An 18,943-nucleotide genomic window follows, 5' to 3' on the forward strand; every position below is an offset into this window, starting at 1 on the left:
CATAACATTGAACCCAGACTGTTCACGTTGTGTCTGCAAAATTTAAAAGTGAGGGTGGGGGCAGTTTGTATTCAGAGAGAGAAGCAGTGGAAGGAAAATAGGGTAGCTAGTGACTCTTAAAACTAATATTTTAGCACAAAATAAGATAATTACTTGTACCTTTTTGCCCTTAGTATGGTGCTGTAGGATTTCAGAGAGCATGGTACAACTTGAACAGGACCATGTTTGTTTTAGCAGACAGCTGAAATTGGAGCTGATCTTTAGTTCTTTTTTTTTACCATGTGATAAAAAACATACTGTTTAGATGTAATTATTCTAGCTTTTATATCTTCTTGTAAACTATGGCCAGTGTATTTTTAAAATGTGAACAACAGTAATCTTTAGATTTCCCCTTTAGATTTTGAGTCGCTGGTTTACTTTCTGTTATTAACCTTGTTATTTTGTATCAAAAGATAGGGAGAAACTTGTGTCAGATTTCGGGCTCCATGTATAGTATATTGGCATTAAAAGACAAACTCATTCATTAAAGGGACAATTTTTAGGGAAGTCTCTGAGAAATTTCCAAAAGGTTTCCACACTGTTGTTTTTGCTGACACTATTTAATGCACTCTCTCTGTGTATGTCAGAGTTGAGGGTTTTTGATAATCCTTGGCAACCACTGCTTTAAGTTTTTCTTAAAGTTCCCAATTTTGGATAAGTGATCAAAAATGATGGTCTTTGTAGATGAGATAGTATCTGCAATAGAAAACATCATTACAAATACAATACAATAAAAATGTTCTGCTTTTATAGTCAATAATAGTAGACATTGATATATCAATTTTCAAGTTTTGTGTGCAATTATGTACAGTATTTGTTGACTGAAGTAATTTCCTCTTTTCCAGAAGCTGACGAGCTGTATCAGAAACGCGTTTTAACGATAACAGGAATCTGTATTGCACTCCTAGTTGTTGGAATCATGTGTGTGGTTGCCTACTGCAAAACAAAGTAAGTAATGTTGCGATATTGAAATATTTAATGACTCAAACTGATTTCAAGCTGAAAACATTTTTTAGATACCCAATAATTGTTGCACTCATTATTACCATAGAATATTAGTGTTAAACTATTATTGTTAAACACAATAATAATTTAACACTAATATTGTATGGAAGGCTTAAACATGTAAATTAATTTTACACACAAACGGTAATGTGTTAAAACGATAACGCGTTAACTTTGACAGCGATAAATTAAATGTTAGTATATTGTTTTTACATGCTGCAGCTTTATAAAACTCAGAATTGACTACAATGTAACTGTAATACTGTTACTTCAATAAATGTTATTTAAACTAGAATTACAAAATTAAACCATAAAATACATATCCTTACAGCAAGCAGAGAAGGAAGCTCCGTGAGCGTCTGAGGCAGAGCCTGAAGAAGAAGAGGAACAACAATACCAGCTCTTGTTCAGCCTCAAAACAGACAAACTCAACCACAGAACCACAGGTTTCCAGTTTGCCACTTCATGACTTACAGCTCATCAGTGTAAGTAGTTTCTTTTTGGCAAAAATTAAAATCTATACTTTAAAGTCAGCTGTAAATCATGCTCCTGTTCTTTATAGCATAGTAATGGGATAACTGCGCAGCATGCTCCGGATAAGGAGACTGAAACGACCCTGTCCATGAGTAAAAATGCCTTATCTGCACATGAAGCTACCACCTTTACATTTGTCTCCAATCAAAGGTAAGAAGAGTGTATTCGTTCAGCTTTGTGTTAATAGAAATAAAGTATATATATTTAAAGACTTAAAACAATAATAATACAATAAAATAATAATAGATAAAGGTTATCAACCTGACTCTTAATTTAGTAGTATATTTGCGTTTTATTCTGGTAACTATTACACAACAAAAACAGTTGTGTGTACTACTTAGATGAAAATAATGTTTTACAGGGTGTGCATCACTGAAACAGGTTGAGAAGGACTAGTATGGAGGTCTTTCATGAGGAGGTTGTAACAGTGTTCTTGAAAAACCCAACAAAAATGACAAATAGTGTAAGACAAACACATCATATGTACGTTCATCAGATGGCATCATTGCCATCAAATGGCTGCTTTGTAACTGGCATGAGAATTCAGGTGTCGCGTGCTCATAGAAAATGATTTTCTGTGATAAAGAGAAAAGCCCTGCTGACATTTGTTAGGTGTATGTAAGTCTTTGAACTGATTGTAGGTGAGTTTGTTTGTCGGTGACAATGTACTTGTTAACTCTGTGTGAGCTCCTCTCACAGCACATTTACTTCCACCTAATGACATCACCAACTGAGGCTGTCAATGTGACTCTTTCATTACTTCTTTACTGCTTTGTGGGTTTTGACTATAATGCTTTAAAGCTGATATCTTATAAGAAAAAAACCACTGCATTTACAAACCTCTTAGGTCACACTTTCATTTGGCTTCCTGCTTAGTTCAGTTTCAATTCTACAATTGAATTATTTTTTTGTTTTGTTTAAAAAGTAATCTGTCATTGTTTACTTCCTGGAGAAAACATCCTCTAATTTATTATTGGCTTTATTTGTTTCCAGCTGACAAACTGATCTGCTGTAATATACTGTAGCCACTGGCCAGACCATTAACACTATGAGCCATTGTCGATTTTAGAACAAATGTTTTATATATATATATATATATATATATATATATATATATATATATAAACAGTATTGTAAATATCCACATATTATGATAATCCCCGTGGCTCTGAAAAACAGGAACAAGAGGGACAGAAAATGGATGGATGGATATTATGATACTATTGTAAATAGAACTAAATCCTCAACAAATTTACTAGACCATCATCAGTGGACTGAGAGTAAAAACTAAGTATTCTGATATCTAAAATATGACAATCTTTTGTGAAAACTAAAAAACTTTGCTGTCAAATAAATACTGCTGTGACCAAACTGATATCAAGTACACATGTGTGTGCCATGGTTTACAGGCTTGTCTGACACTGGTCACCGTGTAAATGACCCTCCCTGTCTCTGCAGCTGGAGTAATGACTGGAGCGACAGTGTTCTGTCTGACGCCGAGTCAGTCTCAGTGATGTCATTGGTGGAGAATGGCCAACGTGCCACACAGGTCGCCCGGGGTCGTCTAAATGCTACTGGTGGCACCAGTGACTTAAGTGTTCAGTCAGAGAAGTGCCGAGACACACCCTCAAGAGAGAAATGCGTTAAAGTACAAGGTAACAAAGTGAGCCGCAAGCAGTAAAACACTAGATAAAAACAAAACTGTAAAGATTCTGCAATAACGCACACACACGTGTTTGTTGAACCCAAAATAGAAAACTAATATTAAGGAGGAAATTAATAAGAATGATGACACCATTTCAACCTTTCATCCAACATTTCGGACCTAAATGGTTTGCAATCTTCAGTTACCTGATAATTGTTGCTCTGTCTTCAATATGAGTGTAAAATGCTTTTTGTCACTGTGCACCTTATTCATCAATCTTGTTGCTGAGCAATTTCAGAGCTAATTTCAATTAAACATTTTAAATCTTTAAGAGTTCTCAGACCTGGTTCCATAAAACACACTTCCTTCTTTAACATTTTCAATGTCATCACTGTACTTTGATTTGTGTTGTGTTTTTACTCAAAAAATGCATAAAGCAGTTATTTTTGTCATGGTTTGATTGTACAATACATTTCACAAATGTAGTTGACTTGTTTTATTGATGAACTGTCTCTGATGAATTATTGTAGTCCTTTCATCTTCAAGACATGGATACACTTGTCTGGTTGATACATATACAGTAGGGATGTAACGATTCACTCAACTCCCGATACGATTCACGATATTGGGTTCACGACACGATTCTCTCACAATTTATTTTACAAAATTATACTGTAGACAAATGACTGAAAAATATTTTAAAAAAAGTCTCTGAAAAAAAATACTGCACTATTTTCTTTTATCTTTCATTATCAAAACAATCCCTTGATAAACTATGCAAAACAATGCAATTTAATAAAAAATAAATTCTGAATGAAATAAATAAAGAAAAAGTACAAATGAAGAAGAAGCCTATTCTGTTAGGGTTGTTAAGTTGGACCCATAAACAAACACAACACCCAAAGTGTGGGTCGACGTGAATTTATTTAACAAAAAGTGTCCTCTTGGCTTGGCTTGATCCTGGGAGTGGCTCCAGAGCAGGCTCGGGTACTAGAGGAATAAAAGTCCAGAATCAAAAATAAAACTTGGCAAAAAGCATAGACACAGGCACATATGGCCAAAATCATAACAGGACCCCCCCTCAACGGACGCCTCCTGGCGTCCTACCAGGCCTTTCAGGGAACCGGCGATAGAAGTCCCTCAGTAGACCAGGGTCCAGGATAAGGCGACGAGAAACCCACGACCGCTCCTCAGGGCCATAACCCTCCCAATCAACAAGAAATTGGAATCCACGCCCCCGGCGGCGCACATCCAGGATCCGACTAACCGTGAAGGCAGGGTGACCCTCAACGAGCCGGGAGGGAGGCGGGGGGACGGCCGGAGGGCACAAAGGACTGGACATGACGGGCTTGATCAAGGAAACATGGAACACAGGATGAACTCGTAGAGCAGCGGGCAATTTAAGTTTGACAGAGACGGGGTTCACAATCTTCTCAATCTCGTATGGTCCCACATACCTCGGAGCCAGTTTCTTGCAGTCCACTTGGAGGGGCAGATCACGGGAAGAGAGCCACACCCTCTGTCCCGTTTGGTAGACCGGTGCTGCCGTGCGACGGCAGTTGGCAGTTTGCTGGCTACGAGCTGCAGAACGTGTGATAGCAGAACGGACGGTATTCCAAACGGCTCGGCACCGACGAAGATGGGCCTAAACAGATGGGACAGCCACCTCCTGTTCTTGTGCAGGAAACAGAGGCGGCTGGAAACCAAGAGAAGCCATGAAAGGAGAGAGTCCAGTAGCAGAACTTGACATGGAATTTTGTGCATATTCAACCCAAGGAAGAAAAGTGGACCAAGCAGTAGGATGGCGGGCTGTCACACAACGAAGGGCAGTTTCGAGACATTGGTTTGCCCTCTCTGCCTGACCGTTTGACTGTGGATGAAAACCTGAGGAAAGGATGGCTGATGCTCCAATGGCCTGACAGAATGCTCTCCATACTTGTGAAGAGAATTGAGGTCCATGATCCTATACGATGTCCACAGGGATCCCGTGTAAACGAAAAACATGTTGGACTAACAAGTTAGCCGTCTCCAAGGCAGATGGGAGTTTGGGAAGGGGGACAAAATGGACTCCCTTGGAGAAACGATCGATAATGGTTAGGATAACTGAATTACCTTCGGATTGGGGCAGGCCGGTAACAAAGTCCACCGCAATATTAGACCAGGGTCGTGAGGGCACCGGAAGAGGATGCAGCAAACCGGCAGGAGGCAAGTGAGATGACTTGCTACGGGCACAGATATCACAAGCAGACACAAACTCACGGACATCAGAACCCATAGAAGGCCACCAAAATCTCTGTTTAATGAAGGTCATAGTGCGTTGGATACCTGGGTGGCAGCAGAGCTTGGAGGAGTGGCCCCACTGGAGAACTTGGGAACGAACTGAGGCTGGGCGATCCGGCTCAGAGCGTTGGGCCTCCATGACTGTGTCTTCAATCTCCCAGTGGGCAGCAGCAACCACACAGGAAGGGGGCAGTATGGTGCCTGGAACAGATTCAACAGGGTCAGAAGTGTAAAGCCGGGACAAGGCATCAGGCTTGCCGTTCTTTGAGCCTGGTCGGTAGGTCAAAGTGAAGTTAAACCTGCTTAAAAAAAGGGCCCAACGTGCTTGGCGGGGGTTGAGCCTTTGTGCTGACCGGAGGTAAGACAGGTTCTTGTGGTCAGTCCAAATGACAAAGGATTGCTGCGCCCCCTCCAACCAGTGTCTCCATTCTTGGAGGGCTGAAACTACAGCCAATAGCTCACGGTTACCTATGTCATAGTTTCTCTCCGCCTCAGAAAGCCTCTTCGAAAAAAAAGCGCATGGGTGTAGCTTGTTGGTCTCAGCAGAGCGTTGGGACAGAATGGCACCCACACCTAGATCGGATGCATCCACCTCCACAACAAACTGTCGACTGGGGTCTGGATGGATGAGTACAGGTGCAGTGGTGAACCTCCGTTTGAGCAGGTCAAACGCACTCTGAGCATCAGAGATCCAGGTGAAGGGAATGGAGCTCGAGGTAAGGCGAGTGAGCGGGGCGGCAACTCTGCTGAAATCCTTGATAAATCGCATGTAAAAATTAGCAAAGCCCAAGAATCTTTGGCCTACCCCCACATCCTGAAAGAACTTACACTCAGCCACAGCCTGAATCTTGGCTGGATCCGCTCTCAATTTGCCCTGTTCGATAATGAAGCCCAGAAAACTAAGAGTGGGTCTGTGAAACTCACACTTCTCCGCCTTGACAAATAATTTGTTCTCCAAAAGTCTTCTCAGAACAAGACGGACATGCTGAATGTGCTCCTGGATGTCCCGGGAGAATATGAGGATGTCATCGATGTATACAAAAATGAATTTGTTCAGCATGTCACGCAAAATGTCGTTGACCAAGGCCTGGAAGACAGCGGGAGCATTAGTAAGCCCGAAAGGCATTACCTGGTATTCAAAATGTCCCAATGGCGTATTGAAGGCATTCTTCCATTCATCGCCACTCCTGATACGCACCAGACGATAGATCCAGTAGATCCAGCTTGGAAAAAACAGTGGCCCTGTGCAGAGGCTCAAAAGCAGAATCAATTAAAGGCAGTGGGTACTTGTTCTTTATTGTAACGTCATTAAGCCCTCGGTAATCAATGCAAGGGCGTAAGGTCTTATCCCTCTTTCCTACAAAGAAAAAGCCAGCAGCAACAGGTGAGGAGGAGGGCCGAATTAGACCGTTGGCTAATGAGTCATGAATGTATCTCTCCATAGCCTCCCGCTCAGGTCCAGACAGCTTGTATAAATGGCTAGAGGGTAAAGGAGCACCAGGGAGAAAATCAATAGCACAATCATATGGTCTGTGTGGAGGAAGTGAAAGTGCCTTATCTTTACAGAAAACCTCAGCCAAATCATGGTATTCAGATGGTACATTGGAAAGATCTGGGGGTTGTGTCACATTTGGGATATGGGTATGCACAGGAGAGATAGCTGAATGCAGACAGTTGGAGTGACAAAACACGCTCCAGGTAATTGAGCCCGTAGACCACTCAAACTGTGGATTATGCAAGGATAGCCATGGTATTCCAAGAACAATAGGAGCTAGAGGAGAAGGGAGAACATAGAGCCTAATAGTCTCCTTGTGATTTCCTGAAAGAATGAGCATAATAGGGATTGTGCAATGAGTAACATGAGCTATTAGATGCCCATCCACAGCCTTAATTGTCCTGGGTTTGTCTATGGGCTCGGTGGGAATGCCAGTCTGTTTCACAAAATCTGCATTAACAAAATTCTCATCAGATCCGGAGTCTATTAAGGATATCACAGAAAATGGCTCACCATTGTACAAGACTGAAGACTGCAGCTGGATACGTTGTGGTGGGGGTTTCACGGAGGTGTTATGGCTCATCAGGACCCCCTGACTCACTGATGAGCCACATCTTTTGGCAGAAGGCTCCATTGGCTCCGAACGTGATCCGAGCCCCCACAGTAGAAGCACAAACGGGACTGCAGGCGACGCTGACGTTTGGCAGGATTAAGACGCAGACGTCCAAGCTGCATTGGTTCCTCAGTGGTGGAAGATTGTGTCTTGCTTGATTCCATCTCAAACTTAGGGGAAGCGGGTGATTGGGGATGAAAACTACTGCGGGAACTTGACGCTCTCTCCCTACGTCTCTCTCTCAAACGATTGTCCAGGCGAACAGCTAAAGAGATTAATGACTCCAAGTCTGAGCATTCGTCTCGAGCTGCCAGTTCATCCTTAACGCTCTCACATAGCCCATAAAAAAATGCCCCCTGAAGTGCTGTGTCGTCCCACCCACTAGCTGCTGCCACAATCCTAAAGTTCAATGAATACTGTGCCACAGAGGAAGTTGCCTGCTTGAGAGAAAATAGGCACTGGCTTCTCTCTTTACTTTGGATTGGATGGTCAAAAATATGTTTCATTTCGGTTATAAACTGCTGATACGACTGCAAAATCTCAGATTCGCTGTTCCATATAGCTGTAGCCCATTCAGACGCCTTTCCGGATAGTAACCCAATTACATAAGCAATACGTGATCTATCAGAAGCATAGGTCTGGTGCTGCTGTTCGAAGACTAGATCACACTTTAACAAAAAGCTCCCACAGGAACCAAGTTCCCCAGAGTATGGTTGAGGTGTAGGAATATATGGCTCACGTGCTGTTCGGAGAGTAGCAGGTTGAGGTGAGTCAGAGGCCTGAGCAGGTGGATTAGAGGTGGTCGGTGTGGCAGCAGGTGAGGCCAAATGAGCAGTGACTTGGATCAGCTGGGTTTGCACTTGCGTTACTTGCGTGGAAAGTTCTCCTAACGCATCAATCACCTCCTTCAATCCCTGGTCATGGCGTCCAAGAGTCTGTCCATGCACAGTAAGGACCTTGACAATGGATGCTGGGTCAGTTGGATCCATAGTGGTTGGATTGTTCTGTTAGGGTTGTTAAGTTGGACCCATAAACAAACACAACACCCAAAGTGTGGGTCGACGTGAATTTATTTAACAAAAAGTGTCGTCTTGGCTTGGCTTGATCCTGGGAGTGGCTCCAGAGCAGGCTCCGGTACTAGAGGAATAAAAGTCCAGAATCAAAAATAAAACTTGGCAAAAAGCATAGACTTCAGGATATCTCTAGAGCAGAAGTACCGCAGCATAGATGGAACAATCCAACGATGAGTGGAGGTGAGTCTGAGGCTTTTGTATTGCAGTGATGAGTAATTGGAACCAGGTGTGCCTGCTTGGAGTCCACGCCCCACCAGGACCAAGCCTAAAAGAAAAACAAAGAGCCACAAGAGGGAGACAAAAAACAGGCACATATGGCCAAAATCATAACACTATTCATTTATATTCTGGCTCCACAGTAAACTATGCAAAACTGCATAATTGTTCCTTTTCTTTTTAAAAGTGCAACTGAAAATGTATTTTGTGCCTTAACAATTGGACTTTAAAACAAATGCCATATCAAAGAAATAATATAAATAAACTATGGCTATCATTCGTGCACTCTTGTTTCTCCCTTTCCTCTGTGTGCCCCTCTCACCTTGGATTTTACGTTCTTTCTTTCTCACCTCTTTCATTTTGTCGTGGGGAAGCCAAAATGCTTCCACACTTCTGATTTAAAACACGGCAATGCGTCCTGAATTTAAAATTCTAAAAAGATAGCGCCCTTTGCTGTTAAAAAATAAAATAGAAAAATAAAAAAATAATAATATTTTATGTGCTGAGCAGCAAGTAAACATAACGTGTCACGCAGCACATAATGTGTGACACGCTGCTTGTTATGTAATGCCATGGCACTTCCTGGTGGTGACTGCAAAGCAATGCATTTTAATGCAAGTTATCCCCTTACCCTAACCCTCACCTCCCCCAACCCTGAATGAAGTGTTGTAATAAGACGCAGTAGCAGGAAATAACTTCCATTCGAAACACATTGAGTTTGAAAGTCGTGTTCGCCGCACGAAAAAAATGTGAAAGTCATTGTCGGTCGCACAAAAAGTGAAAGTATTTTCTTGAGAGGGTGACGATTCCACGTGAGATTGTGTTGTACAGTATAGTGTGTAGGGTAATAGGCTGTATGGCTTATACCTTTGTGAATGATCCACTTTGTGTTAAGTAATTAAGGTCCTGTACTACGAAGCTGGATAAATGTTTCTGGAATATCTCTCCGTTAGCAGACTTCTCCTAACATTTGCAATCCCAGTACAGCTGTACTACCAAGCTGATTGTCAACACTGTAACTTTAACCTGGCTATGTGTACACTCACATTCAAGAGGCGCTGTCTGCAGCGTCTGACCAATCACAAACAAGACAGTAATCGTGCAGAGCAGCCTACGCTACGTACTATGAAGGAATTGAGATTTATTCTACTGTTTGTAGTAAAGTTTCATCATAAGGTGGACATTATTTGTATTTGAAACAGCCTATAATATGTTACAGGGCACTCACAACTTTGTATATTGCAGCACAACTGCTGTATGTTTTTGCAGAGGCTTTCATCCTCGCCAACAGTGTGCATAAAAAAATGAATGATAAATCGGTCCTCGGATATAGAGAGTACCCTATAGGCTCCATCTGCTGACAACAGCTGCTGGTCAGTCCATCAAATGAAAATCTATACCTTATATAGGATGTCATCGAGTAAATGAAAAGGATTGCTCATTTTCTGAGACGCTGAATCTTGGGTTTTCATTAACTGTAAGCCTTAATTATCAAAATTTCAAGAAATAAAGGCTTGAAATATTTCAGTTTTTCACACACTGTCATGTCATGAGTCTATATCATATTTGGGTTTGACATTTTGAAATGAGTGACAAAAAATATTTGAACTTTTTCATCATAAGTGCATAAGTCAGATCCGCGCACCAACCAGGATGTTCTAAGAATGGGCAGATCATTTTCAATGAGAACTGATTGGTCAGGAGGCGGTGCTTTCATACTCGCTCGATCTTATCCACATCTTAACCTGGTGCCGTTCAGCATAAGTTCTCATGGTGATTTACCCTGGGAAGAAATGAAGCAGTATCGTAGTATACAGCACATACGGATTAAATTCCGGAAGTGAGCGCGGTAAGAGGAAGTCCAGCTTCATAATACAGGCCCTGAAAGTCCAATGTTTTATTTGTTGTGTTTCTTTCTATACAGGTGAGACCAGTAATTGTAAATGGACCTGGAGCACTGAAAATATTTCAACATCCTTGAGTGTTTTGTATTGTGTTTCTGTAGGTGTTTCTCTCCAGTGACAACCATGACTGGACCGTTTCCAGAGATCCAGACATCTCCATGCTCTCCTCCATCTGAAATGTCCGGTCCACTCTCCAGCCTTGCTGTCTCCGTTCCTTCAGTCGTTCTGAGCCTGTCAGGTGAGGAGGAGCGGCTTTTGCTGCGTTCGCCACACAAGTCATCAAGAGATGAACGGAAGAGGACCTCTGCCCACTACAATCATGGTCATATGGCACAGAGCTTACCATCAAGCCCACTCCTAACCACAAACAACGTTACAGTTGTTGGCCACAACTTCTTCACATCTCCCAAAGCGTTAAATCACAAAAACAATATAATTAGCAACGACAGCATCACACTAATCACTGATAATATATTGCATTATATGGAATCAAATGAAAAATTGGTGAGCAGAGCAGAGGATCTCTCTGAGGTTCTGAATACGGATAACACTACAGTCCTTTGGCTCAGGGCTTTGGATAACAACAGCAGGACTAACTTAGTATGATCAGGCAATGACCTACAGGCCACACCATTCAAACCCAACATGATCACTGTGCAAAGTGAGGAGTAAAAGCTCTGAATGCGTAGGAAAAATAAATATTCATTATTTTACCTTTATTTTCTATAAATGCAGCATCAAGAACTTTTAATGATGGATATAATATGAAACTGTTATTTTACTGATCTAGTAAATGAAGAATTTTATATATATTTAGAAAAGATGTACTAAGGAGGCTGTGCCATATTGTGGTATGTGGCAGTAGTTCACAGGCTGTTTCATGGCAGAAAAAAAAAAAAAAAATCATGGTGCCTTTCTGTGTGTTGGTGTGACTATGAAACCTGTACCTTCAGACACTGGGCTATTCAATACACTTGGATCTTCCTATTTCTTTTTTTTTTTTTTAACTACAGGCTATGCTAAACCTCTGGCTGTTTAAAAGCACTAACTCTCATGTCAATGTGGTGTAGGAGTGTATGGTATCCATGGGTGCATGGCTCTGTGTTCAGATGCTCTAATAGTGTGATAAACTGTCTGTAGCCATTTGACCTGACAAAAGATGAGCTGACCTACTAAGGCTCGTTTCTCTGAAACACCATCATCCTTCAACATCAAATTGTTCTGAAGACAATATTTAATAGGTCATCATCTGCAAAGGATGAGAAATGAAGATTATAAAAAGTCCAGCATGGTATTTTGTGAACACTGCTACTGTTTAACAGCGAGATGCAACAAATGTGCATCACTTAGGATCACCTCTTTAGTCTGAAACTGTTGGCTTTCTTTGTTGTATATTAGGTTTTAAATGTATATGTGTAACAGGATACTGCTAATGATTTCCAACAAAAACCAGCAAATTGCAATGATTGCATCTTTCAAATAGTGTTGGACTAACCGCTGGACATGCAAGTTCTTTTGCTCTTTTTGAACGACTCAATGTCACAAAGTAACACATTTTTGTGGACAAGTGAATGATATGATCATGACTCATTTCCCGCTAAACACTGCAGTAGGTCTAATAGCAGAGGAAAGGTAAACTTTTCTTCAGTATCTTCCAGCTGGGTGTGCAGGAGCTACACCCTTAAAGTTCTTGAACTGTTTGATCACTCCGTCACTGTATATCCTCCTTTCACATTGGGGTTGTATCCCTCACTAATATATGAACCATTACACAGATTCAGTTCTTTTCCTCCATGTGAGAAGACTGAAACTATGAATACAAGGTCTGCTGCTTACAATGAAAATACTGTATGTGAGGATTATGTAACATGCAGCAACAGTCATAACTTATTTAATACACTTATAAATATTTTTCTTCTGAAAACCCTATGTTTTGGAACTTGTTGCACTAAAGATAGATATTTGCAATTTCCTAAAATTAATCCATATTTTGATTTTTTTTTTAAGTTTAATTGTGTCTGCTATAATTGGTCATCTGCAAATAAAGGTATGAGTATAATTAACTTAATCAGAACTATCTTGATCTCTGTAATTCACCATAGTTTCTTAAAATGTGCTTATATAGAGGGCAGCAGCCAGTGTAGCCTATGATGAAGTACAATGATGTATAGATCAGTGTTTTACCATGTTATATTTGGATTTCAATTATTTATGTAATTATTTATTATTATTATTATTTTTTAAATGCTGCTGTATTATGCTCCAACTAACTTTTAATTCAAATGTTTATGAGCAGAATTTTTCATTACATGATCTGTCATAACATAAACATTGGGTGCACTGTTTTGTACCCATGAGTGTCATCACAACACGTAAATCTCATGTAATGCTGACCCAGTGAAATGATCAACGCTGTTGTATTTTGATGACTATTCATTCAGCTCTTCTGTATTGTGTGCCTCCAAGCATCCATGTAAATCTGGTGAAACACTGTTTCAAATTCTCTGATTTACCTCATAAGGACAATAAAGATGAGTCACATGCATTCAGAATAACCTGACAGTTGACCTTATGCTTAAAACAAAAACAAAAAAAAAATGAAATCAACATTTGTCATGGAATTGATCTCAACTGTTTACAGATGCTTCAATCTGTTTTTGATTATATATATATATATGCGCCATAGGGTAAGTATGCAATTTAGCTCTAAAAACTAACATCAAACAAACTTATATTCCAGTCTAGTGGCGAGGATGTGTGCATAGACAGGTGATAGCAAATGTAAATAGCTGTTCTCATTTTCTGATTCCCCATTTGTTTTTTTCATCTTATGTCTGGTTCTTTAAATCCCATACAGCTCCGTTTCCTAAACCCCACTGTCAATTGAAAATGTCTTCAATACATTGAAGTCCTACAGTGGAGGGTCCTTTAAACGCTGCATTAATCATTTTGTCATTTGATGCATCATTTACTAAGATATCAAATAAAGGGCGCCAAATTGCTTGCATGAGCTATTTCTGGGGAGTGTTAGCTAACTAAGATTGAAATGCCAATCAGTGCTCAAGCACGTGAAGTGTTCCACATGGTGAATGTAGAAGAGCTGAGTGGCCGAAAGCACAAAAGAATTTGAAGCCTTTGAATTGGAGATGTTGGTGAAAGAGAAGAATAAACTTGATCTACAGCAAAGAAACTGCAAATGAAGGTAAGTCCTGCATAAACATTCATTTATTTTGGTGAATACATTCAATTTATTCGATTGTGTAGGTTACTAAATACATGTATTAAAGGACTCATACTTAGACTTCAATCGATTTATATTGTATATAATACTATTTACAAATTTTTCATTGCCAACATTCATTTCACTGAATAATTTATTAGCCAACATGTGCAGTGAACATTTCATCTTGCAGCATGACAAGTTTTCTGAATGCAGACAAAAGTGATACAAAAAATAGTGTCACGTGTCAGGCCTGTAGGGTCTTTTTTGTTTTGTTTTCCCTCCTCTTTCTTTCAGATTAATGATGGATTGAAGCTACCGGGCTGGTGACTGGGCTCCTCTGTTGTGGCTGGGCCACACATTAGTCTTTATGAAGGACTGCAGGCGCGCTCCCGCTAAGTCCGTAAGGGCTCAGAGCTGTCTCATTGTCAAAATATGAAGTGCGTGAGGGAACTTCCGCTGACTTTTTCAGACCTTCATGCGCCCATTCCGTGAGTGGCCATCTCTGCAGATTTATCATAATTTGGAATTACCTATTACAGAGTTCATTTCATTGTGACGTTTGGCAGGGATATCCTGGGGAAACCAGCTGGCAGCTGCTTTAAAAGTGATGTGAAATGAGATAATTACAAAAACATTGTAACAGTGATGATTGTGGTCAAATACCATCTACACAAAAGCAAAAGGCAAACAAAATCTGTGTTATTGCAGTTAAGGGCGAGGTGAAATGACTTTTTGTTTTTGTTGATCATAGGTATTTTTCGTGTTTTAAAAGGAAACCAAGAAATGGGTAAATCTGTGTTTAATTGTAGATATGCAATTATAGATACATTTTGTATAGACTAAGTTGTACTATACCTCACATGCTAATATGACTTTGTAGTTTGTATTTGTGTTTCTTGTTTGTTTTGTGTATATTTGTTTATTATCTCTTGGTAAACTCATGCCTTTTGTGGGTGTAGATGGTAAATGGACTTGATTTATATAGTGCTTTTATGACTACACTGTAGTAGTCCCAAAGCTCTTTAATATCAACTCATTCACCCATTCACACACCAGTGGGACTGAGCTGCCATGCAAGGTGCTGGTCAACCACTGGGAGCAACTTAGGGTTCAGTGTCTTGCCCAAGGACACTTCGACACAGACAGGTATTGGAATGTAGTTTGGAAAACTCCAGCTAATTCAGAATCCTGCTCAACTTTTAACAAAAATAAGAAAGAGTTGGTAAATTACTCAAAACCGTGAAAACCAGTCAGTATGTGGTGTGAGTCGACCACCATTGCCTCACGCAGTGTAACACATGTCCTTGGATAGAGTAGATCAGGTTGTTGATTGTGGCCTGTAGAATGTTGGTACGCTCCTCTTCAATGGCTGTGCTAAGTTGCTGGATATTGGCAGGAACTGGAACACGCTGTCGTATACGCCGATCCAGAGCATCCCAAACATGCTCAATCAATATATGTGACTATGCTGGCCATTCAAGAACTGGGATGTTTTCAGCTTCCAGGAATTGTGTACAGATCCTTGCAACATGGGGCCATGCATTATCATGCTGCAACATGAAGTGATGGTCGGGGATGAATGGCACAACAATGGGCTCGTCACGGTATCTGTGCTTTCAAAATGCCATCAATAAAATGCACCTGTGTTTGTTGTCCATAACATACACCTGCCCATACTATAACCCCACCGCCCACCATTGGCCACTCCATCCACAACGTTGACATCAGCAAACCGCTCACCCATACGATGCCACACACGCTGTCTGCCATCTGCCCTGAACAGTGAAAACCGGGATTAATCTGTGAAGAGAACACCTCTGCAACGTGCCAGACGCCATGGAATGTGAGCATTTGGCCACTCTAGTAGGTTACGATGATGAGCATGCAGATGAGGTTTCTGACAGTTTGTGCAGAAATTCTTTGGTTATGCAAACCGATTGTTGCAGCAGCTGTCTGGATGGCTGGTCTCAAATGATCATGGAGGTGAACATGCTGGATGTAGAGGTCCTGGTTCTGGTGTGGTTACACGTGGTCTGCGGTTGTGAGGCCGGACTGCCAAATTCTCTGAAAGGCCTTTGGAGAAGGCTTATGGTAGAGAAATCAACATTAATTTCATGGTCAACAGCTCTGGTGGACATTCCTGCAGTCAGCATGCCTATTGCATGCTCCCTCAAAACTTGCGACATCTGTGGCATTGTGCTGTGTGATTAAACTGAACATTTTTAAAGTGCCCATTTATTGTGGCCAGCCTGAGGCACACCTGTGCAATAATCATGCTGTCGAATCAGCATCTTGATATGCCACAACTGTGAGGTGGGATGGATTATCTCTGCAAAGGAGAAGTGCTCACTAGCACAGATTTAGACAGATTGGTGAACAATATTTGAGAAAAATATGTATTTTGTGTATATAGAAAATGTTTTAGATCTCTGAGATCAGCTCATGAAAAATGGGGGAAAAAACAAAAGTGTTTATATTTTTGTTCAGTGTATTCACTGGTCACAGAAATAACTCAGCTCAAGCTTTTGAGCTCGTATTCAACTTTCATATTTGACTTGTGAGTTTAAAATTGATTGGTCATGTAATATACAGAGACTGAAACACAATCATAAAGAAGTGGTGAGGGTAATATAGACCAAAGCTGCAATCAAATTGAGTGTTATGTATTGGTGTCAACAAAAAACAAAGGACTGTCCCACTTCTGCTCAGGTGGTCTTCTGATCCAGTGGTTGGGGGTTTGATCCCAGTCTATACCTGTCAATGTGTCAAAGTGTCCTTGGGCAAGACACTGAACCCTAAGTTGCCCCCAATGGTTGATTAGCACCTTGCAAAGCAGCTCACTCCCATTAGTGTGTGTGAATAAGCTGATAGTGTGAAGCGCTTTGGGACCACCTCGGTGGTTATGGAGCGCTATAGAAGTCAAGTCTATTTACCACACTCGACCGCTTTCCAGGTGACATCAGTGAAGTCAATGAGGGCTCAGGGCTCAAGGCAGTGAGTGCATGAGTGTTGACATTGGAATTCTGTCTCTCTCTCTCTCCTCTGACACTGTGCTTGTTGAGAGAAAAGCACTTCAGCTGTTTGCTGGTAAGGAGGTATGGGACTCAGGCAAGTTGGGTACCCTACATTTGCAGCATGTAGGTAACTTTATGTCTATGAACACTAGGAGGGAGTATGGCCACCCGCTGTACTCTTACTTTGACTCTTTTTGTAGATTCGATGGTCAGCCTTTTAAAGTTCCTTTTGTTTCTGCTAAGGTTAGAGAGGTTGATAGGCTGGAATTTTGTTAATTTCACTGAGTTGGCACAACCTGTGGGTCCCTACCTCCCCCTCACATTTATTTTAAAGTGCTCTGCCTAAAAATAAAAATATGTAAAGATCCACCAGCTGGGAATTTCATTGCGATAAGTTATTTTCATAATGCATTACTTGTTATTGTTTTAATCTATTGTTTAATTTGAGACTCTCTTGGTGGATAAATGTCCAACAAGAAAAAAACATTTAAAGAAGAGTTAGACTTAAACCAACTGCTGATCTTCTCCACCCTTTATCACAGAGAAGGCCCAAATAAAAAATAATTGTTTTTACCAGTGGTTACAAGTAAACAGAAGTACAGTTTAACTATAAGGTATTTCTCAGAAGAGCCCATCAATTAACATCAGGCAGAAAGCAGAATCTTCTCCTTGATGGCACACCTCATAAGCCATTACAAGCAAAAAGAAGGTCAAACCAGTTTTTGTAGTGTTAGCATATTTTTCGAAAACTTATTCAAAAAAGCTTTGTGTAAATATGAAGTGCTCTCACCTGTGTTACTTTAACTGACTCAATACGTGACTCAAGTTTAAAAAGTTGGTTTACAAGTTAGAAAATTACTGTGAACTTGTATAATGAGCCGCTGGCTATGCTGGAAAGTGATGACTAAAACTGTTCACAGAGCAGTAATTTTTTTTTTTATACCTTTAAGCAAGTATTTGGAAGAGCAGTACTTGACTATCCTGCAGGCACACTGAGCAAAAAGATGACAAAGTAGAAAGACATTTTCACTATTAAATGCAAAACGACCAAATATCTGGAACCACTACTGTTTGAGTATAAAGTAAAGCAGAAAGATTTGTTTGAATCTTGGTATGTATTTTTGAATAAAAATAGATGGCACGCAGAGTATATGAGAGTTGGAGTGTGCTTTTATGATTCCAAAGAATTGATCACTTGCTGGAACAACACTGGTGCTGCCTTTTTCTGCAGAAGTCCTATTTAAAGCTTTCTCATTTGTTTATCAGAATTCAGTTTTTTCCTATTTTAGTTTTTAAAAAACTTTCAGTTACTGTTGCTTTAAATTATTATAATCATTTTATTTGTTGTCTGTTATTGCATATGGGTTACTTAGTTGTTTGTTTTGCTAGTTCCAACGTTTCTGTGTTTTGAGTATGTAAGCCTGTCTAGATACTCATTCATGTATTGCCCCTCTGCTGATCATGTTCCCTCCACCTCTTAAGGTCAGTTTGTTTCATGAACTCTTGTCAGTCCGTCTGCCACCTTCACCCGCTTCCTTTCCTTCTTGATTTGGGATCTACTGTGCCATTTTTGCTGCTTTAGTGTTTATATACCTGTACATATCATTTGAGTTTTGTTTGGTTGTCCGCTTTATTCTTTTGTTGTATATTACCTTTACGATTTTTATTATTATTTATTTATTTATTCAGTTTATTTCCGACATGGTAACATTCACTTTTTTTTTTTTTTTGTACATGCCGAAAAAGGAGACGAGAGAAGCAGTTTGCTTATCTGGGTCCCGTCCCCTGTTTTACCATCGCAAATTTACATGGGTTTACATGTCTCTCTGGTCAAACATTCTTGAGTTGTTCTGAACAGTCCTTTTTTGTGTATTCTCATCTGTAGTCAGTGTTGTCTTTTTT

At 40.4% G+C, this 18,943-nt stretch overlaps 1 protein-coding gene across 9 annotated transcripts in view; it reads left to right on the plus strand.

The window, feature by feature from the left end:
* Positions 1 to 11,728, plus strand: part of nrg1 (neuregulin 1) — a 32,219-nt gene extending 20,491 nt beyond the window's left edge. For 6 of the 9 annotated variants that reach the window (XM_028463710.1, XM_028463715.1, XM_028463712.1 and 3 more), the window contains 4 exons: positions 885 to 987; positions 1,376 to 1,529; positions 1,607 to 1,728; positions 10,906 to 11,728. In XM_028463710.1, coding sequence (XP_028319511.1) covers positions 885 to 987; positions 1,376 to 1,529; positions 1,607 to 1,728; positions 10,906 to 11,410 — 884 coding nt within the window. In that variant the 3' untranslated portion in view covers positions 11,411 to 11,728. Of the gene's footprint in view, positions 1 to 884; positions 988 to 1,375; positions 1,530 to 1,606; positions 1,729 to 3,036; positions 3,234 to 10,905 lie in introns of all 9 variants that reach the window. The other 3 variants (XM_028463718.1, XM_028463719.1, XM_028463717.1) reach the window with 2 other exon arrangements.
* Positions 11,729 to 18,943: the final 7,215 nt, after the last annotated feature.

Source organism: Gouania willdenowi, chromosome 12 (genome assembly GCF_900634775.1).
Source record: "Gouania willdenowi chromosome 12, fGouWil2.1, whole genome shotgun sequence".
Taxonomy (NCBI): domain Eukaryota; kingdom Metazoa; phylum Chordata; class Actinopteri; order Blenniiformes; family Gobiesocidae; genus Gouania; species Gouania willdenowi.